General features: G+C 33.1%; 2 protein-coding genes across 4 annotated transcripts in view; both read left to right on the top strand.

Annotated features, from left to right (window-relative positions):
- The window catches only part of LOC105214541 (GTP-binding protein Di-Ras2), a 60,609-nt gene extending 42,741 nt beyond the window's left edge, over positions 1-17,868 (top strand). Inside the window, exons 5-8 of one of the 3 annotated variants that reach the window (XM_054234430.1) lie at positions 3,272-3,435; positions 16,729-16,797; positions 17,229-17,340; positions 17,409-17,868. In XM_054234430.1, coding sequence (XP_054090405.1) covers positions 3,272-3,435; positions 16,729-16,797; positions 17,229-17,340; positions 17,409-17,484 — 421 coding nt within the window. In that variant the 3' untranslated portion in view covers positions 17,485-17,868. Of the gene's footprint in view, positions 1-3,271; positions 3,436-16,728; positions 16,804-17,228; positions 17,341-17,408 lie in introns of all 3 variants that reach the window. The other 2 variants (XM_054234429.1, XM_054234431.1) reach the window with 2 other exon arrangements.
- A 6,756-nt stretch (positions 17,869-24,624) lies between these two features.
- Positions 24,625-25,436, top strand: LOC105214469 (protein SGT1 homolog). The gene has a single exon (XM_011187911.3). The coding sequence runs from the start codon at positions 24,788-24,790 to the stop codon at positions 25,331-25,333; it is 546 nt and encodes a 181-aa protein (XP_011186213.2). The 5' UTR covers positions 24,625-24,787; the 3' UTR covers positions 25,334-25,436.
- Positions 25,437-25,520: the final 84 nt, after the last annotated feature.

The following is a 25,520-nucleotide window of genomic DNA, read 5'->3' as shown; positions in this document are numbered from 1 at the left end:
AAGGTGCTCTGTCAGTATTGGTAAATATGTATGTATGTCGGTTGCATAGTTGTCATGAATTTTCAGACACCAGCTATCTGACACACCCACACTCATACATGTTTAACACAGTCAATATGTAATTATATATTTCAAAGGCGCGTTCGTCGCAATTGTAGACATATTTCCCAGTGCAAGTCGTATACTTTCGTGGAAAAATAAAATTCATACCGAGTCTATGCAAGCAAGCAAATAAACAAATCGTTAAACTTAAATTTTAAGTACATATTGACGACTGGGAAAGCTTTAACATTCGGCAAACGGTTGAATATGCAAAAGGTTGAACTTTGTAGAAAGTAGATTGCTTTGCACAGTCATTGTTGAGTTGAGGTTGTATAAGCTAATCGTTGACTGTACCAATCATACACATTTTTCACTATTTGCCCTATAATCCGTTCCGAGTTTGCTGTGATATTAAATATTTTTGACTATGTCGATCAGTAACGAGATCATACATAAACGTACAAAGATTCAAATATTCCCAGACTCCGAAATAGGATATTTTTATACTCTCGCAACAAAGTTGCTAAGAGAGTATAATGGTTTTGTTCACATAACGGTGGTATGTAACACCCAAAACTAAGAGAGATAGATCTAGAATTATATATCCCAAAGTGATAAGGGTGTAGAGTGGAGTTCAAATCCGGATGTCTGTATGTCCATCTGTCCGTCTGTCCGTCCGTCTTTGCAAATATCTTGATGATAAGAAGGTTATTTTCGAAGATGGGCAAAATCGGACCACTGTCACGCCCACAAAATGTCGAAAACCGAAAACACATAAAGTGTCATAACTAAGCCATAAATAAAGCTATTAAAGTAACCTATTTGGATGTATGAAAAATGAAATTCGGTTCATAATATTTTCCTGGCATCTCAATGATATATTGTGAAAATAGGCCAAATCGGTTCACAACCACGCCTACTTCCCATATATGTAGTGTGGCATCGCCCTTCTAAAAATCGTCGCAATCGGACCATAATTTTTCTCATATATCGAACACGAGGACTTCAGTGCTTCTAATATATTTTTTAAAGAAAATATAAGTAAGTCGCTCACATATCTTGAAGGAATTCAGAGGGAATATTTTTCTTCTAATAATATGTATCCGTGCAAAAAATTAGTGAAATCGAGTCATAACTTCACCTAGCTCCCATATACCTAATATTAGGGTTTCCAACTTTCAATGGACTTTATACCATATATTATATATGACGAATATGTGGTTCAAAGTGTGTGTTATATTAATAAATTTAAATAAATAAATTGCGAGAGTATAAAATGGTCGGTTACACCCGAATTTAGTCCTTCCTTACTAGTTTTGCTAAGGATAGTAGTTAGCTATCTGAAATCATTTCAATCAAGGCGACCAAAAGTTGACTTTGTGACTTTGTGTGGGTAACTATTTAAAATCGGCCCTAAAATACCTCATGACCCCGTCAGAAAGGCAGAAACCACAACAGCTGCCGCAAAAGCTAGAATACTGTTTTAGTAGTATATATGTATGTAAGTCTATGTTGTCTATGCTCGATGCCCTCGCATTTCGCAATGCTAACTACCTCAAGTGATTCCAGTTGCCAATTAGACAAACTGAAACATTTAGTTGCCAACCGTATTAGGCAGTCACTTCAGTACTTAAATCATTTCCGATGATTGTGTCAACATTCTGCGGAACGTATAACAACGTATCTGGAGCTAGAGCACCGACTGTGTGAGTGAACGGTATACCTTACCTGAAATGTAATTACTGAAAATATTTAAGTAAATTATTCAATCAAGTGCAGGCGTTGAAGTGGTAAAATTAGTACTGATTTTTGAAAATTAGAGTATTATGAGTACAGTTGGTGGAATAAGTATGTATTCTGACTAAATGTAGCTAAAAGTTGAGGTGTTTGTAGGTAGAAAGACGCTTTTGAAATAATCACAACCAATATTTAACGCTTAGTACTATGTTGTTGCACATAAAAATACAAATCTATTATATTTGTTATTAAATATACAGTTTATATATATATATATTTGGCGTAGGAACCGCTTTAAGCGATTATAGCCGAACTAAATATACAGTTTAAATGCATGTTATTCGATGTGAATTTACAATTTCTAAGCTGCTAAGCTTGATGCTTAAACACGCGAATATGAGCAAATAAAAATCGCATGTTGATGGGGGCAATTCATGGCATTCAACAAAGCTGGTGTGCCAAAAAATCATGAAAAACAAAACCAAAGGGTCAACAACTGCCTTAAATCCATAAGAATAACATATGAGAAGGCAAACACCGTTTGTGCCAGCCACAGTGGCCGCCAGGAGAAATTACTATTTTTGGTTGTACGGCTAAGCCTCTCTATAGTCTATATTTACGAAAATACAGCTGGATTAATCATCACATCGCAATGGTTGTCAGTGTATGCTTGAGCGATTCCATAAGCATCGCCGCTTCGTTGCATTTTTGTTCATTTCCGCGGGCGGCTTTTAGGCGCACAAAATAATAATCGCCAGATTTTGACAATGAGTAGCTTTGAAGAACAACAATAACGGCATGTAAATGTACATACAGTTGAACTTCCCTAACTCGAATCACCAAAATCCATAAAAAAGTTAGAGAGACTTCCGAGATACGGAAAGTTGTGTGATATTTTACTTCTATTGCCAATTTAAGAGTTCAATATGGAGAACTTCGTGTTAAAAAAGTTCAACTGTATATATTTTAGTAGATACATTTCAAGGTATAATCGTATTTTTCGTTAGACAATGAAAGACAATTAGAAATAGAGGAATGCCGAAGTAAAACGATAAGTTATTGACCGTTTGTCCCCTAATTTGATCATATGTCGAAGATTTAACGTTATTAGGTGTAGACCTTTTACTCCTTGGGTGAACGATTCTGAAAAACACTCAGTTGAAATATGACACTATAGAAACAACATGCGTTAACCTTGAGTCCAAATAGGTAAAACTAAACATAGAATTATGTGGAAACAAGCCAGATGAATTACATTTAAATAATGTCTCAATGAGAATACAACTTTTCATTTTTTGAGTTCCCTAAGATAAGTTCCCTAAGGCAAGTTAATGAAATTGGTTATGAAATAGGACATCTGACTGATTATTTCATTGATAAATACTAACTTGATTTGGATGAATTGTTTTGTTTATGGTGGAGTAACTTTTCATGAATTTCTTCTTTGAATCCCGATCATTTTTAATCAGTTGCATTATTTTCTCCATTACAGAGCGAAAGTGCTGGAGTGCTCCGCCAAGGAGGATCAAAACGTGACTGACCTCTTCAAAACGTTGTTATCATTGTCGCGATTTCTACCCGTCGGGAGCAATAATGACGGCACAAGTGGACTGAAGCGACGCTCTTCGGCATATGTTAGCGCATCGTCAAGTAGAAGTAAGTACACTCAAAGCCAAATTTACACTGAGCAAACAAACTGGTTGTTCTCTTTGGAGAAGACTAAAGATAATGAAGACTGCGAAAAGCACGAAATGCAAACTAAGCGATACTTAAATGAAATGGAATTCAATTGTAAGTGGCACGCATTCGCCGCTCTCATGGCAAGCTCGACGGCCTCAATGGCCTCGTTGTGAATCTGTAAGCGAGTTTTACGTAGCAGTAGCCACTAGCGACCGCTTAATTGCAACCGTGTGCGTTCTTTAAGTAAATGCTTCTTCGCCTCACTCCCAACGTGTCATCTTACAGCCGGGTGTGTACCTTCTTCTGTCTTATTCTGTATTTTCCCTCTACTGATTACATTTCACTTTTGCTGCCTCGGCGTTGCTATAATATTAATACCGTTATGCGTAATAAGTGAAATGTATGAGATTGCAAATTGAATTAAGTTCTCATCACAGTGGATAGGATACATCAAATTCAATTAAATGTATACATAAATTAAATTATATTAGAATTTCTGGTTTACTTTCACTTATTAAAAGATGTGGTCCAAACACTTTTCTTGCTCTTTAGAGGAAGCACAGAAATAATTTCTATTGCTTTTCTTCCGCCTGCACCATCATATCCACATCAATTACGCAGCCACACAAAAAAAATTGTGTCATGACCTGGGGGCCTTACTACATGTTTTTGGGGTCGCTGATCCGAATCCGAGGTTCATTTAACCCAAAACTAGGGTTTTGAGATAACACCAGAAAAACAATATGGCTGACAGCGATTTTTAAAAATCATCGGATTCGCTTGAAACTCGTTATTCGTTGGTTTTATGGGTCGCTGATTACGAATCCGATGTCGGGTTTTCAAAATTCAAAATGGTTAGAGCTTCGACAAATATTTCACTTCTTCTGTTTTTTTATTTCTTTTGTGCATCAAAAATTCATTCCCACCGATTAATTCCATTTTTATAACTTTATGTGCGCTTGTGTGCTTGCTACACTGAACGTATGCAGTGTTACATGCGCACTTCACAAATTCAACTGCAACAAAAACAACAACAACAACATTGTAGCACAGCAGCAACTGGTACAAAAATTGCCATTGGAGTTGCAAACGCCACAAGTGTTCAATGTGGCGTTGCTTCTCTGTGCTTCTCAGTATTCCTGGATTTATTTGTCCTCTTTTCGCCACCACTCATGGCCATGACTTAGCCACCTTTCACACTATACTGCACTCTGAAGTTCCATATTTTACCGCAGTTACCTTTTTTTTTGTTTTTTGCGTTTATTACTACACGTGCTACTAGCTATTCATTCATTTTGTGTTTTACTCCGTATGCACATGAAGATTGCTACATATGTATGACAGTTATGTCCCCTACAACTTAAATTCAACAACGCTCACGCAATATCAAATATAATATAACAATATAGTTAGATTGGTCTCACCCACGCTTACTCGTATATGTATATAAGAGAGAGGGTAGTTAAATAAATCCGGTATCTAAATTATTTTGGTCAATATTAATTAAGAAAGACTGTTATTACTGATTTCAATGGTTATTCAACAGATCAGCATTGTAACAAACTCCATCTGTATAATCATGAACGCATTTAGCTAACACTTTAAAAACTATTTATATTTACGTCCCTCGTACTCATACAAATTATTCAAATAAGCAAATATTCAGCAGTTAAATAAGGTTAAAGTTAACAACTTGGTTGCTGAATAGTGATTTTTGCAGTTCTCTGATGCATATAAATAATAATTAAAAGGTTTAAAATGTTTAAAATGTTAATCATGCGACGTGGCGTACTCTTACTATTTCTATATGAAATATATATAAAACATTACTGTTTCACAGTTTTTTTTCATAAATTCTATTTTAAGCTGCTAATACACCCTTCTACCTTAATAGCTCTCGATGGCATAGAATTTATGCTTTGCTTACATTTGATATTTACTACGTATGGGACATATCTTTCCTTTTTCCTTTGTCACCTTCCTTTATTTTTATACTTATCAGTTTGTACTTTTAATTAAGAACTTTACTCGCTCGCTGTTTGACTCGCCGGCAAATTTTTAACTTGTTTGATGCAAATAGCGAGCTGCTGAGTGAGCAGTGCTGAGCTTGTGCCGACATAATCGACTTATTGGCTAATAAGTTACAACAAACATGCAAAATATATCATACAAGTAATAGTCGTGGAGACATGGGTAGCGATGGTGGTGGATGGTGAAGGGTTGTTGAGGTGGCGTTCACAAGGATAGTAAGATTTGCAAACAAATAAATGTTGCAATTAACTGAAATTCACTTATGCACCAATATAACGCTGTAGTGGATGTTGGTCACCTGACCACCGGTTACTTTATGCTTTTCGCGCTTTTATTGTATTGAGATTATTAAGCCACTTTCGCACTTACCTTAGCAACGAAAACGTGCTAAAATCTAATAAAAATTTTGAAATTAAATGTGAATATAATAGGTTATTAATACACCCTGCCGAACTGCTTTGCATTGATGTTTGGTATGAGTAACTTGTTTTCAAAATTTCGAAATTTAAAAAAATTAAAAAAAAATACTGTTTTATTAAATAGTGCAATACGCTTAAAATATTATCCAAAAATATCAAATCAATTTTAGTAATATTCTCAGAGATATACCAATACGCTGTCGTACTGGTGTTTGGTCACCTGGCCAACGGTTATTTTATGCTTTTCACACTTTTATTGTATTGAGATTATTAAGCCACTTCCGCGCTTACCTTAGCAACGAAAACACGCTAAAATAAAATAAAAAATTATTAAATCAAATGTCTCGACTAGCTTACTCTTACGTCCTGGCGAACTGCTTTACATTGATGTCGTGGCGTATGAGTGACATATTTTAATTTGGTTCTATTCAAAGATTTTACAAAGATTAATTTCTTTTATTAACAACCCCTTTTAAGGTTGAATCCATTACTTGACTATGATAAATTTTACCACTAATTTGTTTTGTTTAATTATTGACAGTTCAAAATATCTTCAACTTTTTCACATTTATCAATCAGATGACTCACATATGAGGCCATTCTCTGGAAAAAAAGCCACTTGAAAAAAAAAAGTTCTTTATTTTCTTTGGCAATGATATATCTTATAGTATATGTAAAACCTAAAATAAAACATATGCTGTTAGGTCTGTGTAACGCGGGGTTGCCATACTGTAAGGGGCCAAAGTTTTTTGTAAACAAATTTTCGAACCACCATAACTTTAAAACTAATGAACAGATTTTAAAACACCATGTGACCTTTTTGTCAAACTTTAAAACAGTTAATCGTAAAAATTTTTAAAATTAATATTTCATAGCAAAAAATGAAAAAAAAAATTTTTGGAATTTTTAACCCTTTATGCCCCCTTCGATTTTTTTTAAATATCTTAAAATGTTCCTTATTTCATCACCTTTTTACTCCTCAAAGGTCATTTTGGGACAGCAATATTTGTATGAGCTACAAATAAAAAACCAACTCAGAACATGGTGAAAAATCATTGATTTATGCACTATCATTATCTGCAATTAGCGTAACCCAGGATTAACGACGTGGACGTAGCAGACATGTAATCCCTTTTTGTTTTTTATTTTTTAATATTTTTTTTTTTAATTTTTTTGTATTTTTTAAATTTTAAATTTTTTTTTTGTTCTTTTTTTTTTTGGTTTTTGTTTTTTATTTAAAATTATTACGTAGATTAGATTCAAGTATGTAGATTAGATTCAAGTATATCATTGCCAAAGATAATAAAGAACTTTTTTTTTTCAAGTGGCTTTTTTGCCAGAGAATGCCTCATATGTGGAAATCTAACTTAATTCTTGTATATATACTTTCAAATGACCATTAAATATAACCTTCCGTTACTTTATCATGGTCTTTCAAACGGCATATATATATATATATTGCTTCGCAATAGCACTAATTATGTCAAGAACACACATATGATGAAGGTTTTAAATTCAATTTACACAATTTCCAGCGGAAGAACATATTAAACTCCTTTAAAAAATCATATTTTAACATTATAGCCCTCAAAAATGAAATCTCACATCCACCATCCATGCAAATAATTGCATTAAACTTATAAACAAGCATATTACTGCATTAATAAATCATTGGAAGGTCACAAGTGGTGAAGGTAACCGCAACATAATAAATAGCTAGCTTGAAAATATTATATAATTTAAAATTAAATTTCAATCAAGCAATAAATGAATCAGCGTTTTAAAAACAAGTAGAAAATCCATACAGTGATCAATAAAGTGGCTTAAAACACGCGACTGGTGGAAGCAGACATTATAGCTATTGTTATAAAATTAATATTGTTTATTTGTATTGTTGTAGTATTTTTTTGCCTATTGTACTTTGCTCTCGCATTATTACCAACTCACCGTGCACTGTTGGACCAACGAAATGCCGGCAGCTAAGCAAAGGCAAACCACAACAACCGCCTGCTCGCCACTTGCATTCCAGTGCATTTCAAACGAAAACACACGCACATGCTTTTGGATGAAACATAACAAACATATGTACATTAACTATCGGCGTGTAGCGCGTGAATGACATGAAGTTTTTGCTCAATTGGCCTTTGGCACTTATTTATACCCACAACCAAACCTACATTTGTAGTTACATATCCATGTATGTATATAAATGGCGTTGAGCTTACACATCAGCCACATTCTCTTGCTCGCAAATATGAATATGAACTCCCCAACATCCACTTCCAGCTATAAGTAGCCGTGGTTAATCTACACCACAGCCTATATTATCATATTTAGGATCCAACAAATGGATGAAAAATGGATTAGGACAGAGATGATCAATAAATTGGTCTTTCTCTTCTGAGTTCCAAAAAAAACTCGAAGATGGAATTTTTATGTCAAAAAGTCTCAGTAAAAATTGCTAAATCTGGAGATGCCTATGAATGATCTCTTATAAATAATGCTGACAGAATCTGACGGATGGAAGCATATTTACCCATGATAATTGAGATATACATACAATAAGTGTACTGATTTTAAAAATTGTGGGCGAGAAGGAGAAAGCCGTTATAAAATTAGTCCTTCTTTAGAAGATATGTCTACTTCCAGACCATGAGAATTATACGATTTTTTTCATATCGACATTTAACCATCCAAGTGGCAAGTTTACCTCAAGTACTCTCAACTTCCGTTTCTTTCACTTTTTCGATTTCGTGCTTTCACTTGATTTTCTTCTCCTCCTGTCAACAAACACCTCTTTCTCACAATGTGCTTCGGCATAGTTGTAAAGTGTTAGCGGTTCAGTAAACATCGACTTCCACTATGAGTCCAAGAAGCAAACAACTCCACCTTCTCTCCAGAACACTGCAACAGTCAGTTATTACGCTGTAATTGCTTGTACTCACGCTTGACAGTTTGATGAGTGGTGCGAATTTATAGCCCTGTGCTTAGTGCGGGGTAAGAAATGGGAAGAAATTTTGGTGTTGAATGCTATTTTATTATTGGAGGCACTCGATGGTGTTCCGCATTTCCTGCTTTGAGGCTAAATTGTATGTTATGCTTGGCTGAGTTTGTGTGTTTTGGAGAGTCATTTGATTTTCGAATATTTTTTTCTCTCGGTACCTAAAGCATGTTTAACTTTGATTATTATTTTGTTTCATTCGTCGGCACAAACATTGCAAATGCTCAAGGGCTCGGGTTGGCATACTCTTTCAGATGTTTCAACTTTTGGTTGAACATTGGTATGGGTTTGTTATATTTTTCCCTCTTTCCTTCTCTCTTACTACTTTCCAATGCCACAGGCACACACTTCCTTAGAAGTAGCAACATTCCCTTGTATATATTTTGTTATTTTTTTTTTTGTTTTTTTATTACATTTGTATTAAATATTTATTTCTCCTGTTTTATTATTTTCTACATTTACTTAATTTCATCTGCGGCGCAATAGCTCGCCACCGCTTATTTCCACATTTATTTAATGTTTCTGTTGATTTTCGCGACAAAGTTGCCTCATTAAATTTATCCGAAGAGTATGTTGAAGAGTTGTGTAAATCGCAGGTAATTAAAATCCTGTACGATTAGCTGAAGCTCAAACCATTCATGCCATGTTGAGTTTTATAACAGTTCTACGCATTTTCTTATTATTACCCTAATTAGCTATTTGCTTTGGAATAGACTAGGATATGGTTTTTATTGATCTTGTTTCTCTTTTTTATACTCTCGCAACAAAAGTTGCTAAAGAGAGTATTATAGTTTTGTTCACATAACGGTTGTTTGTAACACCTAAAATTAAAAGAGTTAGATATAGGGTTATATATACCAAAGTGATCAGGGTGACGAGTAGATTTGAAATCTGGATGTCTGTCCGTCCGTCCGTCTGTCCGTCTGTCCGACTGTCCGTCTGTGCAAGCTGTAACTTGAGTAAAAATTAAGATATCTTGACGAAACTTGGCACAAATATCCTTTGGCACCATAAGAAGATCACGTTCGAAAATGGGCAGAATCGGACCATTGCCACGCCCACAAAATGGCGAAAACAAAAAACACATAAAGTGTCATAACTAAGCCATAAATGAAGATACAAAAGTAAAATTTGGAATAAAGGATCGCACTAGGAGGGGGCATATTTGAATGTAATTTTTTTGGGGAAATGTGCGTGGTCCCGCCCTCAAATCGGTTAATTGTATTTAACTCGCAAACTAATAAAGCTATATAAACCAAACTTTCTGCAGTCGGTTCTCTTACATACCCCACCACACACCATGAAAATAGTTGAAATCGGATATTAACCACGCCCACCTCCCTTACAAAGGTTAGGTTGAAAATTACTAAAAGTGGGTTAACTAACTAACGAAAAACGTTAGAAACACTAAATTTTGCAGAAGAAATAGCAGAAGGGAGCTGTACTCAGATTTTTTTACAAAATGGAAAATGGGAGTGGCATCGCCCACTTATGAATGAAATTCGGGTTCTTGACACCCTGCTAACACGGACAAAAAATGGGCGAAATCGGTTCACAACCACTACTACTTTCCTTATAACTCAATTTTGAATTCCATCTTATTCCTTCACTTTATAATGTAAGCATAAGGAACCAATGAAGATAACGGAATAAAACTTTACACAATTAGTGCATATCATCTCTGGCTTCACTTGTGAAAAAATTGTCGAAATCGGACTATAACTTTTCAAGGCCCCAGATAGCGAACATGTTGAACTCAGCGCCTAAGGATAAATTTTAACCGAAAATATGGGTAAATCTCTCAGATATCTCAATTTAATTCAGAGAAAATTGTTTTCTTCTAATAGTGTGTCTCTGTTCCAAAAATTATTAAAATCGGGTCATAACATTTCCATATACCTCATTGTACTTTTGATCTTCTCCTAGCTCCAATATACCTAATTATAGGTTTTTCAAAAATACGGTGAGCTTTATTCCGCATATATGTATTGGTTAAATTTCTTCAATAAATTGCAAGAGTATAAAATGTTCGGTTGCACCCGAACTTAGCCTTTCCTTACTTGTTTCTACATATTTTAAATAAATAATTAATACATTTTGCGTTTAATAAGCTGACCCATTTAAACTGATGTAAACTATTTTTTTACTATCATTTTTAAATAGAAGAATATAGTGGTTTGCGTATTTTGAATTAAAATGGTGTTTTAGATTTAGATATTCGTTGATAGAACGCGTCTGAATCGATTTTACCAAATTAAGAGTGACGTAGGTTCGAACATACTTAAGAACTTGCAATATGTACTCCTACATTCCATAGAATGCCATTTTGCATAATTTTAGCTTATTTGACTTTACAATAGCTAACTCAAGTATCACCAAAGGTTTCGAAACAAAACCATGAACAATGGTTATGCTGACATGTTACAACTGGGAGCCAAAAGTAGTCAAAACAGCATACAATTCGCTAGTCCGCGCCTTCCTGACCCACATTTTTCCTCGTGATTTTATATTATATCATATTTTTATTACTACAAGTTTTAAAGGCATTTTTAATTTATTTCATTTTTCACTTCGAAATGGTTTTAAAGACACGAAAGTATTATTTATGAATAATAGAAAATCGTTGTACTAAAAGCACGGAAAACGCAATCATGCGGGCGTCATGGCACATGAGAGTGGATCTAAAAAATTCTGAGAAAAACGCATAAAATAGAGTTAACAAAGAACAAACACGAACTTGGGTCGAATTTCCTGTACTCAAACACATATATATATAGGCATATGCATATATGTAGGGTACTGTGTTTTGCATGTTTAACATGTAAACACCACCAAACACATACGCATATGTGTGTGTTGGTTTCCTCTCTCCGCTGAGCTTAAATATGTCCGCGGATGACTAAATCAGAGTTTAGGCAAAAAACATAATAACACACACACGATCGCACTTCCATATACTGGTTGGCGTGGAGAAAAGCGTTGAAAGAGGATATAAGGTATGTAGCAGCACAGGTATAAATGTGTTTGTCTCCGCTACGTTGGAAAGTGTTTAAATTTTGCGGGCGCCGCTCACGGCACGTGTTTGCATACATAGACTTTTTTACTACAAACTCACATACCCACCTCGTTTAAACTTGTATGTATGTATATGTAAAAATTTATTAAGCAGTCAGTCAAGGGACTTCACGATGTGCTAAAAAAAACACCAGCAATTTCCCAGTACATTGAAGAAACAAGTCTGCGAAAAGTGGTACTCAAACGGAAAATGAAATGTTTATATTGTTGTGTGCGAATATATTAGTTAGAAATAAAGCTTTTTTGACGTGTGTGCGTTTTAAATTCTTAAATTTATGTATGTATTTTCGAAAAATTTCTAGTCGTAAACAATTATTTTAATTATTTTTTAGGAAAAGTTGTTTTTTATATTTTTGAACACACTAAACTTATGAGAGCGATCGAATAAAAGTCCATGTCTCTCTTTCAGTCATGTATTAAAACTTTATTTGGATAAGAATAAGCATATCCAACAATTTCAGGTTTCTCTTGTATCCCGTTAAACACACAAGCACGCACTATGTATGTTCATCAAATCACAACTCGGATTCAATGAGTTCATTGAAATGAAATAAATCTATTTTGGATGAGATACAAGATGAGAGTTAAATTAAACTTAATTATAATTTCTAAAAGAAGGAGGAGTCTGTTTTTATAGCTTCAAAGTGAGACGAGAAAATTAAGCATCGAAAAAATGTTGGGGGCGGAAATGCTCCTCAAAGGGCATTCAAATGAACAACTTCTGTGAGTGAGACAAAAATATTCACTCATCCTTCCACTTACGATTTGCAATTCGAACATATTGCGAATAAATTGCCTATTTCCATGTGTCCGTGTGTGCGTTTGTGCGTACGAGCACTCGCACCCTTCAAATTTATTTCAATGACAGAGTCGAATCTGCTCAGAAAAAAACTGAACAAAATAATCGGGCAGCTGTTGCAAGTTCCTGCGTCTGAGCCGGATTCTGCTCCATAAAACATTCATGTGACAGTGCGATGTCTGGGCTCCTCGTGTTGGGCATGTAGAATCAATAAAAATTTGCAATAACTTATATAAATGAAAAACTTACCCATATGTATACAAGTATGTATGTATGTGATAATATGCGTAATATACATTTTTTTTTAAATTTACTCCTTCTAACTATATGTTATACGAGTATACTCAATTGTATTACAAATCTATTAGTTTGAAACTATTTCAATTATTTTTTTGCTCCCTTATATTGTGCAATATAATCCTTTGGTTTGACAGAGTTCAACGAAATTTCCACATGTGGCGTCCATATGCTGTCGAATTTCACTAATTTGTCCAACTTATTGAAATTAATGCTTTGGCAAATTCAGCGAAAACCTGCGGTTTCGTAACACAAATGTTCGCTACAAACATATTCTATTGAAATTCATAATAATTAAAATGAAAAATATTTTCAATAATTGTGATTTAACAAACGTCAAGTGATTATAAATTAATTAGTGTCAGCGAGATTTAGGTAATATTAAAGGAACCCAGATATGCAGGAAATATTTTCTAAATAAAGAGAACCAAACCCTATCTAACCTAGATAACGTGTAAGCTATGCGTTTTGATATATAAAATGATCTTAGTTAGGTAGTTTAGGATATGATACAGGTTTAACTTTATACTAATATAATTTTTATACTCTCACAACAAAATTCCTAAAGAGAGTATTATAGTTTTGTTCACATAACGGTTGTTAGTGTCACCCAGAAATAAAAGAGTTAGGTATAGGGTTATATATGTATATCAAAATGATCAGGATAACGAGTAGAGTTTAGATGAGTCCGTCTGTACAAATACAAATTTAGATATCTTAATGAAATTTGGTAGACATATTCATTGGCAACCTGAGGAGGTTAGTATTGAAAATGGGCATAATCAGACCACTCTCATGCCCACAAAATGGCGAAATCCGAAAACATACAAAGCGTAATAACTAAGTCATAAATAAAGTTATAAAAATAAAATTTGGTCCAAAGGAACACACTAGGAAGGGGTGTATGTGGATGTATTTTTTAGTAGTGGGCGTGGCCCTGCTCCAAATAAGTTTTTTGTATTATACATATCTCACAAACCAATAAAGCTATATGAATCAAACTTTCTGCAGTTATTTCCCTTACGTACCCCATCACACACCATTAAAATAGTTGAAATCGGCCCAACTCATACAACGGTTATGTTGAAAATTACTAAAAGTGCGTTAACACACTAACGAAAAACGTCAGAAACACTAAATTTTACAAAAGAAATGCCAGAAAAAACTTCACTCAGATCTTTTTAAAAAATGGAAGATGTGTGTGGCATCGCACACTTATGGGTCAAAAACCATATCTCAGAAACTACGCGACAGATTTCAATGAAATTCGGTATATAAATTTTTTTTTGACACCTTGACAACACGGATGAAAAATGGGCGAAATCGGTTCACAAGCACGCCAACTTCCCATATAACTCAATTTTGAATTCCATCACTTTATAATATATAGTGCACCTTGGTACTGAAAATGAGTGAAATTGGTTCAGGAATTAATAATATATTTTCGTTATTCTATTGGACTTTATGTCGAATACATGAGTCAAATTGTCTGTTATCTTAATAAAACTATATCAATAAATTGCGATAAGATAAAATGTTCGGTTGGACCCGAACTCAGCCTTTCCTTACTTATTTAAAATAAACCAGTGCACAATGATTGCTCAAACTAAGAGTTTATAAACTCGAAATATTTTCATTTATTTGCCAATTGAAGTGAAAAGTTAATCAGTTCTGTGATATTTGCTTTTCGATTTAACTTATTCGTTTCGCCATACCGTTATTTCGCATTAAGGGGGGGTAAGGTTTGTTTCGTCGAAAAAGACCTTTTTTCATGAAATTTTTTAGAAAAAATTATTGCTGTAGGTTTATTTTACTTATTATTATATGAAATTACAACATTTGAAGGATACTTCAAAAAAAGTTGTATCGAAAAATAGCGAGGAATAACAGATTTATCGTCGATCTCTGCAGGCACCTCGAAAAAAAGTTGTTGTGCGGTGACCAGCCTACAGCATCACTGGATCATCCGAAACCAAAAAATCAAAATGCTTTCTTTAGTTTATTAGTTTATCTTTCAATTGACGTCGAGTTTTTTTTAATTTTTTAATTTTTCAATTTTTGGTACCATTTTCAAGCCAAAATGACGATTTTAGAAAAAAATCGACCTATTTGTTATTGTAAAATTGTTAGTAATTACAATTTTTGGAAAAACTCGACGTCATTCGAGAGCTATATATATGTAGAATATTTGTTCAAAATTTCAAAACGATCGATGCAGTAGTTTTTTCTGTAAGCTGGTCACCGACTTTAAAAATGACATATTTGGGAAAATCGATTCAAAGTTTTGTACACTCAGCGCAGTTAGCTGGAGGTACCGTTATTCAACCTGCTGTAACTTCGTTAGTTTTTCTCCGAATGACCTCAAACTTTAACACAATGCTCTTGAGATGTTGAACAACAGCATGCAATTACAAACTAGAACACATTTTAATGGATTTTCGGAAGTTGTGTGTATGTGGGTCCATCTGAGATTAAATATTTTCATATAAAATGTTTAATAATAATAAATACGTATCAATAAAATAATTGCTCGCATTTCTAAGCGGCAACAGTTTTAATAAAATAACTCACGCACATACGAGTACAACAGTGTGCGTTAAAATGCATGAAACTGCAAGAAAGTAGTAGATATAACGGTATGGGAATTGCTCCTCCATGCCTGACCATAAATACTCTTGAACTCCGAACTCATTGGTATTCAGAAAATTTCGCAGTAGACTCACATTTGCCTTTCTCACTCGTCGCATTTTGCTGCCACAAACACCTCAGCTGCCATTTTTCTGCTAGTCTGCAGCTCGGCCGACTGCTGCATTGCATCGTTTGCTTACGTCGAAACTTTGCATTTTACTCTTCCTTTTCCCTACACTCAATTGTAGTTTTGATATTTTATTGGCCCACTCGTAGTATTAGCATTACAACAACTAAATTGTGTTAATAGCTGCTGTTGTTATTGTTGTTTGCTGATGGTTCTGAATTCTCTTGAGTTATAAAGAGCCCTCATGGTTTGACTCCTTTTACACGCAATCGCAGAACAATGAATGAGGTGAGGTATTCAGGTTAAGTTGACGCAGATACCCAGTTTGTGCAGATGCCAGCTAGGTCTGCAGTTGCTTTTGGTGAGTTGCTAACATTTTTAGTTTGCAGCCCAAAGGTACAATTCGAAACCATTCTTCTGACTGTGGGTAATCTCTGAGGACATGTGGACCTAGTGCAATGAACTGTTCCGACTTTGTCAGCTTTTTAGTTGCCTTATATGTCTTTGTGTCCGGGGATTCAAGCCCAGGTTATATTGTTATTAAATATTCCGACCCTGTTGAACTTAATACAATCCAATACCAATTCCCGATTTGATTTCGAAGGATGATGTGGTCTGATTAGACACATATTACCCCATCTCCAATTTGTTTTTCACCCGTCTGTGTACCATTGCTGGGCGCTCCTTTTAAGATGTTCATTGAGAGTGAAGTTCTCCCACTATCTTTTGGTGCTCAGAGCTTTTCTAAATTTTCTTTCAAAGTATGCTTCTTTGGTTATGTCGTCCCTCAGAAAGAGAGTTCAATTTAAAGTTAAATAAAAAAATATATTAATAAAACTGTAAAAATATATTGATTAACAATTTTATTTTAACAAAAATTACATTATTCTAGATCGTCAAAGTGTGCGAAAAGGTGTGGGTCCAACAAATGTCAGTGGAATATGGCCAAAACAAAATCTTGGTACAGGTAGTACAGTATTCTATTGATGTTGCCTTCAATCTGCCAAATCCCGACAAAAAAACCAAAGCCTTCTCGTAAATGTTGTTGCACAAGAGAAAAGAAATAATTAATGAAAAATAAAAACAAGATTAAGAAATAAAACTACCTTGAGTATCTATATCTAATATGTGTGCTAGAATCTCTGTAGACCCATGTATGTGTGAAATTGTTAGATCGGAGAAGTTTGTCTACTTGTATCATCTCATATTTTGCGCTAACTAACTGTCCTCAATCCATTTAGGCTTCACCTTACTCCACGTGACTCATCAGCAATCTTCCTCTGTAATGTTTCAATGGCTTCCACTGTCAATAATTGTTGTTTTTAAAATGTTATACTTTAAATGAATATTCAGTATATAAATCAAATAAATATTAATTTAATTCTTCCACAGACAAGAATCGCAACGCCAGTCCATCCGTTTCCGGTGATAAAAAGTCCAGTTTGGTCGAAGCGGTCGATCCAGCCACCAGCAGCGGCGATGCCAAACTAAAGCCCAGATCCAGGTTAGTCTGGATATCAATATTCATTTCAGTATATGTATTTTTTGCAAATGAATGTCTCCAAATTTCAGGTCACTCATACGCCGTGCATCACGCAAAACCAAACAGCAAATCAACAATGCGTCCGATGACTGTAATTTCCAATAAAGTGACAGAGGAAGTAGGTGTGAACGCTTGATTAGCAGAAAAAAGCAAATATGTATAATAAATCATAAAAGCAAAATTATATGTTTAGCAACTACAACAAGAACAACAAGCAACAAAAGCAAAGCGAAGCAGAGACTAAAAATATAGTTGTTTATATATGCATGTCTGAGTGTGTGTGTGTGCGTGCGGTTTGGTGTTGTTGTGCATGTAAGTAGGCGTTGACATTTGTTTGTACAAATTTAATCCAAGAAACGTCAAAGTGAATTCACCGCAAGTGTCGTGTGAATGATGACGTCGAAAAAAATTATACATTTTGATATGAACGCTTAATTAGAACTATTATATAACTCCATAATAATAATAAAATTAATAGTAATGAAAAAAACAAGGCAAGGTCGTTGATTAAGCGAAAAAATAGCGATAGTTTTGTTGATTTGAACCTATGTTTGAGCATATGATACGGTTATTGTATGTTTATGGAATACAACTAACATGTTGTAGAATAATGGCTTACAAAAAATAAAACAAATACATATATACATACATATATATTGAAAAAAATAATATTTGTAATATTTATTAAAATCTATATTTGTATCGTAGTTGAATGCCGCACTAGTTGTTATTCAAATTTAACAAATAATAATTAAATTAAAATTAAGAGCGTAATTTTTTTATGAACATTTAGATGTAATTACACACACGGTTTGCGGTTTAAGTGACAACAATTGACTTGCAACAACAAAAAAATTGTTTTCATGCATTTAATTTACATTACATTTTCACAAGACATCTTTTTTCAACTAAATTTTGTTTATTTAAATGGAGACTCTATTTTTTGTGTAAATAGAGCAGACTTTGATAATCATTGTGTGATAACATCTCAAATAGTGTATAAATAAGTCCTAATAATTCAAATTTGTTGAATTAGTGCTTCAATGTTTGAAAGGCTCAAAGATATTTTCTTATATCACAGCTCAGTATTTATGAGAACTACTCATCTGTCAGCATAGAATTTGAAACCCTATGCTACCCGTTGAAGCGATTAACCTTTTTTTTGAGTTAAGACTTGAGTCCTAACATTCAAAAATAACCACTACCGAGTTCAGCTCCATTGAACTCATTTCAAAGTCGAATGCAACTAGTTTACCGAGCACATTTTCAATTAATAGTACGATTTCATCATTTCTCATCATCTATCCAGTACAAGAATTTATCATCCTTGCAAAATTCATATTAAAAGCCAAGCAGCATACCTGTACCGAAGTTACATATAAGGCACTCATGTACATATGTATGTAATGCGAACATTTGCTTTTAATTGCTCCAAACTTTTAGCAATGCCACTTTTCATACATACAAACACATTCGCATTATTAAAATTCTCCATGATATGAGTAAACCTTGTCAATTAGCATATCACTTATATCTATCTTGATGAGACCTCGAAGCTTTGCTTGTTTTCGTAGTAGTAGAAGTTAATAAGTTCATTTGTTGTTTGCTGTTTGCGTTTTTCGATTGCCATGTTAATATGTATATCAGTGTGTATTCAACTTTTTAATTGTGCTCGAGAATGGTTGGTGTCGGTACGCCACACACATACTGCTTCCTTACACTCCACATAGTAGACAGGAGCAACACAAGTAGAAGCCTACATTTTGGCGTAATACAGATTTATACATATATGAGTGTATATTCGCCTAAAAGTATGCTAGTAAAAATGCTTGCAGGCGAGGAAAAGGATGATGTATACTGCTTTCTACCAAAAGTAATTACACCGGATAATCTTATATTAGCTCCACATGAAATTGAAGGCTTCAATATGTTTTTCTGTGTATTAAAATACTAGTCTCAATGCCGAAAGTGTATTAGTTTCACATCAACGTTGAACCACTCAGATTTACTGTGTGGTGTATAAGCGTCGCAGACATCCTTGCATCCTAGATTTTTGTAACTTTTACAAAGTTTATATTTTCACATAAATTTGTGTTTACATAAATAAATATTTAATTACTGAAGCGAGAAGTTGAAATTAACAAGAAAACAATTTTAATAGCAAATGTGGAATGTGCATATATATAAAGCATGTAAATATGAATATTTAAACATATGGAGGTGCAAGAGTTGTGGAGAAAAAACACATTTATTTTTCACTCTTAATTAATTTTGCTTATTTTTTAGTTTATTTTCATTTTTAAATAATACCTCAATAAATTACCAAATCTTTTAAATAATTATCTCTCTTCTTCGAATGAAAAGTCTAATTTTCCTGCCTTATTTATCAGTATTTAGTTATGGTCTATTGGTTTTCATGGGTTTCAACTTCTACATTTCGCAAATTCCACCGATTGAGTTACTTGATTAGCAATAGCTCAAAGAATTATCTCAAGAAATTTCCCATATATAGACACTTTCTAAATCTTGGACTACCTCAAAATTTTCAAAAATGTATCAGAACCGAAAATCTCTATTTTTTCAAAAATATGGTTATAAATTAAGTAAACTTCCTTACATCAACTACTACAACAGCACACCAAAAACAACATCAAGTCACTCTTACAATTTTAAGATTCTTACTCTTTTGGACACTTAGGATTTATTAAACATCTACTGTGACAACCTTGTAGAGGACCTCTACGGGCGGTTATTCGATGAAATTAGATATCCTTCTACATAAGAACCCTACTAAAAAAATATGACTTTAGCTTTACATCAAAGTTTTGAGAAAAAGGTGGCTTAAGTTCTATGTGCTTGAGCGGACTGAACGAAACGTCTCCATAAATACCTTCTGGTGTTAAAACCCCATCTTATTACATTTTATTGACTGCAATCAAGTACTGCAGAGATTTTATATATTTTATGACCAGATTAGACAATAAAGAAGTTTTCTATGTATTAAATTTAGCATACTTTTTACCAATAAGTAAAGAAATGTCTTAACTCTACTTAACCAAATACTAATTTGACATTTAAAATCATAATTTTAGTTTTTCAATTTTGATTTTTTTTAACTTTATACATATTTTTTCCAAACTTGAAAAATCACATTACCAAAAAATTTTCTAATTAAAAGCACACAACAATAATTCACAAAAATTGCAAAACTTTTCAAATAAACTAAGTAGAACTGTTTACTGTTAACTCTGAAATCACAGTTAATGCACACTTTTAAACTTAATGCACAAGACAATTGACACTTAAACAAAATGCATATAAACTTTATAAAGAACATTACTTAAAACTTAACGCTAGACTTATCTACTTACATGTATACTTAAGAAAAATCAAACATAAAATCAAAATAGCGACTTTTTGATGGAAAATAATTGTTTTTTTAGCATAGCTTTTGACCAATACACCAAAAACTGATAATATCTACTTATAAACTATTATTAATTAAGCAAAATAAGTATTTAGCTACGGCAAATAAGAGTTAATTGTGGAAAAATACTGGGTAAAGCGATTAATAGTGGGCTTAAGTGAGTTGAAAGTCGCATATTGTTATTGAGTGTATATAAATATGATTAAGTAGGTCTATTTGTAAGGCAATTGTCTGAAGACATTCGCTGTAACGGTATTAAAAATAATTTATTAATTTTTTTTATATCCGAGATAAAATTTCTCAACTTAAATATGAACTTTGAAGAATATTTGACAGAATTTATATCGTAAATAATTGAAAATTTATATATTTAATAAAATCAAAATTAATTTGGAAATTAAACAAGAAATTATAATTAAATAATAATAAAAAATAAAATTAATTAAATAATAATAAAAATAAAATATAGAAAAGCGAATGAATGTGTTAAAAAGAGCTTTTGATCAGCATACTTTCACTGCAAAGGATATTGAGCCTATTTAAATATGTATTTATAAAATAAAATAGTAATATATTAAGCAAATTGAAAGCGCGAATTTAAAAATTTAATATTAGGAATTTCTTGTGGTAGTAAGGTTTTCATTAAGATAGACATACATATTCTTTATGTTTAATTTTTATTATTCTTATATAATAATTTTAAGTATATAACTTTAAGCAATGTTTAATTGAACAAGTAAGGAAATGCTAAGTTCGGGTGCAACCGATATAGTTTTATTAAGATAACGAATAATTCGACCCATATATTCGGCATAAAGTCCAGTGGAATAACGAAAACCATCACATATAGTATATGAGGGCTGTGGTAATTCCTGATCCGAATTCACTCATTTTCCCCACCAAGGGGAATCCTATATCCTACTATTCGACTATTCGCTTACTTAAATTTGCTAATATATATCAAATATTAACCGATATATGCGGAATAAAGTCCACCGTAATTTTGAAAAACATATATTTAGGTATATGGAAGCTAGGGGAAGTTATGACCCGATTTTAATAATTTTTGGAACAGAGACACACTATTAGAACAAAAAAAAATCCTCTGAATTAAATTAAAATGTCTGAGAGATTTACCCATATTCGATCGGTGAAAAATTACCTTTAGGCACTAAGTTCTTCAAGTTCGACATCCGAGGTATTGAAAAGTTATAGTCCGAATTTCCACAAGTGAGGCCAAAGATGATATACAGTAGTTATGTAAAGTTTTATTCAGATGGAATTATAAATTGAGTTATATGGAAAGTAGTGGCGGTTGTGAACCGATTTCGCCCATTTACCACCCGTGTCGATAGGGTGTCAAGAAAATATTATGTACAGAATTTCATTGAAATCGGTCTACTAGTTGCAGAGATATGGGTTTTGACCCTTAAGTGGGCGACACCACGCCCATTTTCCATTTTTTTTAATCTGAGAGTAGTTCTTCTCTGTCATTTCTCCTGTAAAATTTAGTGTTTCTGCTGTTTTTCCGTTAGTTAGTTAACGCACTTTTAGTAATTTTTAACATAACCTTTTTATGGGCGGTGGGCGTGGTTATTATCCGATAGTATCAATTTTGTGGGGTGTGTAATGAGATACGTAAGGAAAACGACTGTAGAAAATTTGGTTTACATATTATCCAAGTGCGATTCTTTATGCCAAATTTTACAATTATAGCTTTATTTATGGCTTAGTTATGACACTTTATAGGATTTCGGTTTTCGCCATTTTGTGAACAATGGTCGAATTTTCCATCAATAGCAACCCTCCTAGGGTCCCAAGGAACATGTGTACCAAGTTTCGTCAAGATATCTTAAATTTTACTCAAGTTATCCGTTGCACGATCAGACGGACGGATGGACAGACAGATTAAATCAAAAAAAAAATTATATGACTCTCTTAGCAACTTTTGTTGCAAGAGTATAAAAATTAATAGGCTGTTAAGCTGTCTATCTATATAAATATCTTCATTAATTACCGTCTAAAAAATATTGAGTTATATATATGAATATCTATATTTTAAACTCTGATTGAAGCTAGATCCTTCTCAACTTCAACTTTTCATAGAGAGAGGGAAGTTTTCCTGTGAATATTCTCACATGAAGTACAGTAGACTTGGACAATATATGGTTCGAACAGGACGGCGCCACAAGTCACACAGCGAATGTCACAACCGATTTATTGAAAACCAAATGGCCCAGTCAATTGGCCGCCTCGGTCGTGCGATTTGACGTCCTTAGACTATTTCCTGTGGGGCTACGTAGAGTCTATGATCTATGCCAACAAACCAGCGACGATTGATGAATTTCGTACCGATTTATGCTTGAAAACTGTCGAAAATTGGGTTCAGCGTCTGGACTTCCGCAAGCGTGCCCATTGTGGGCATGCAAAAGAAATCGAGTTCCACACATAATGGCATCGAATGTACTTTCATAGCAATACAGATTTTTTTTTTTATTTAAGAAAAACTTTTGTACTGCTCTTGAAAAACTCTTAATAATTATAAAATATATTTTTTTTTGTTTTTGCGTCTCATTGAAGATACAAATTTGTCTATTGCTAACATAACCTTCAAATAATAAATTAAGCTAAAAACAAAAAATAAAATTTATAACTAAAATTAAATTGATGACAAATAATTTTTTTTTTTTTGTTTTTGTTAGTAGGTTTGTAAATCATAGAAATAAATGATAACGATGCAAAGTGAATTGTGATTATAAAAACAAAAGAGTAAATACAACAAAAAATACGTATTTGTATTAAAGTATTAAATGATATAGAGTACACACATATTATTGGAAGCATAAAAAAATAAATATTTCACTAAGGTAAATAAGTGCAAACGTTGCAATTTACGTATTAAAAAAAATTATAAAAACTTATTAAACAAATTTTACAAACAAAGAATGCAAACAGGTTATTGTTAAATATGATTAAGTGATTATTGCGAATGCGGAAATGAAATCACAAAAGTAGTTGAAAAACAAAAAAAAATTAATAAAAACATAATAGTAAAAAATATATTTATGTATGTATACATTATGTACACAGGCACTCAAAAAAAAATTAATTTATTAAAATAATTGCAACGCCGCGTGTAATTAATAAATAGCAGTGATCAAAAAAAAATAATTTTGCATTTTGGTGCATTTGTTAATATCTGGCATTTAAGATCAAAAGCAGAGATAATGTGTTACGTAATGAAATATATATATACAATACAGTATTTATGTAGGTTAGTGCGAGTAAGTGAAAGCATGCAAGTAAAAAGGCCGACAAATATTATGAATTAAATTTAATTTTGTTATTCTGCTAATAAAAAACAAATATTATAATGAGATAAAAAATAGATACATAATATATATAAATATATATTTAAATAAAATAAAAATAAATCCATTTAAGAGGTGCAGAATGATATGGAGACATCGCCGGATTATATAATACAAATAGGAAATTGATAACTGTGAAAAAAAAATGTTTATTCAATGTCCATAAATTATAAAATAAGCAAAATAGCTAATAAATGTTAAGTACAAAACAAAAAACCAAGCGAAAAAGAGTTTTTAATTTGGAATTATTGGTAAGTAATTTAGAGATTTATTTTTATAAATATTCATAGAATCAACTAATTAATTTTTAATTTATAAAACAATTTAGAGAAATATGTAAAATTTTTGTCAACACTTTTCCAAAATAACTCCTTGCCACTGTAATACAACCCTGCATACCTACAACTCTGTGTGTTGCCTTCTGAACAGTCCCCAGTTCTAGAAAATCAAAACAAATTACAGCTGTCAAATAATAAATTCTCATTGATACGATAAAAGTAACACAAGCAATAATTTTGCAAACCAGTTAATTTGTTGTAGTTGCAATTTTCTGATTAGATATTGCTTAATAAAATATACTCCACGAAAATACAAAAAAAATAGCAAAACGATGTCGGTGCGCCATGATTGGTATCAGTCCGAAACAAAGGTCGTGGTAACGGTTATGCTAAAGGATGCAGTCGGCAAAAATTACAAAGTAGATATCCAGCCGGAACATTTAAACATGACAGCCGATGGTTATGAACTTGACCTGCAGCTATATCGTCCAGTGGATGTTAGTAAATCATCACATAAAGCATATGCAACAAAAGTGGAAATCACATTAATGAAACAAGTTGGCGAACGTTGGGAGAGCTTGGAGAAAAAGGAACTACCACCACCAACAGCTGCACCACCACCAATACACAAAAAGAATTGGGACAGTTTGGCGAAGGAAGTGGAAAAGTCGGAGGAAGAAGACACCAAAAGCGAGGAGGCGTTAAATCGACTTTTCAAGAAAATTTATTCTACATCCTCGCCTGAGGTGCAGAAGGCAATGAACAAATCATTTTCCGAATCGGGTGGCACTGTGCTTAGTACCAACTGGGAAGAAGTGTCTAAAGATAAAGTTGACATTAAACCGCCAGAAGGTTCGGAATTCAAAAAGTGGGATTAGTTGCATAGCACAAAAAATTTTCGTCTTGAAAAGCGCATCATTTTTAATTTCTGCTTTATTTATAATGAAACGCATTGAATAAAATATTTTATAGTCAAACAAATGTTTAATTTATATTTGTTTATTGTACATAACTAGAAGAAATTCTGGATTTTATACGATGAGGGACAGTCGGTTCGTAAGTATT

Source organism: Zeugodacus cucurbitae, chromosome 6, assembly GCF_028554725.1.
Source record: "Zeugodacus cucurbitae isolate PBARC_wt_2022May chromosome 6, idZeuCucr1.2, whole genome shotgun sequence".
NCBI lineage: Eukaryota > Metazoa > Arthropoda > Insecta > Diptera > Tephritidae > Zeugodacus > Zeugodacus cucurbitae.
The sequence above is the reverse complement of the archived record's forward strand: the minus strand, read 5'-3'. Positions and strand labels throughout refer to the sequence as shown.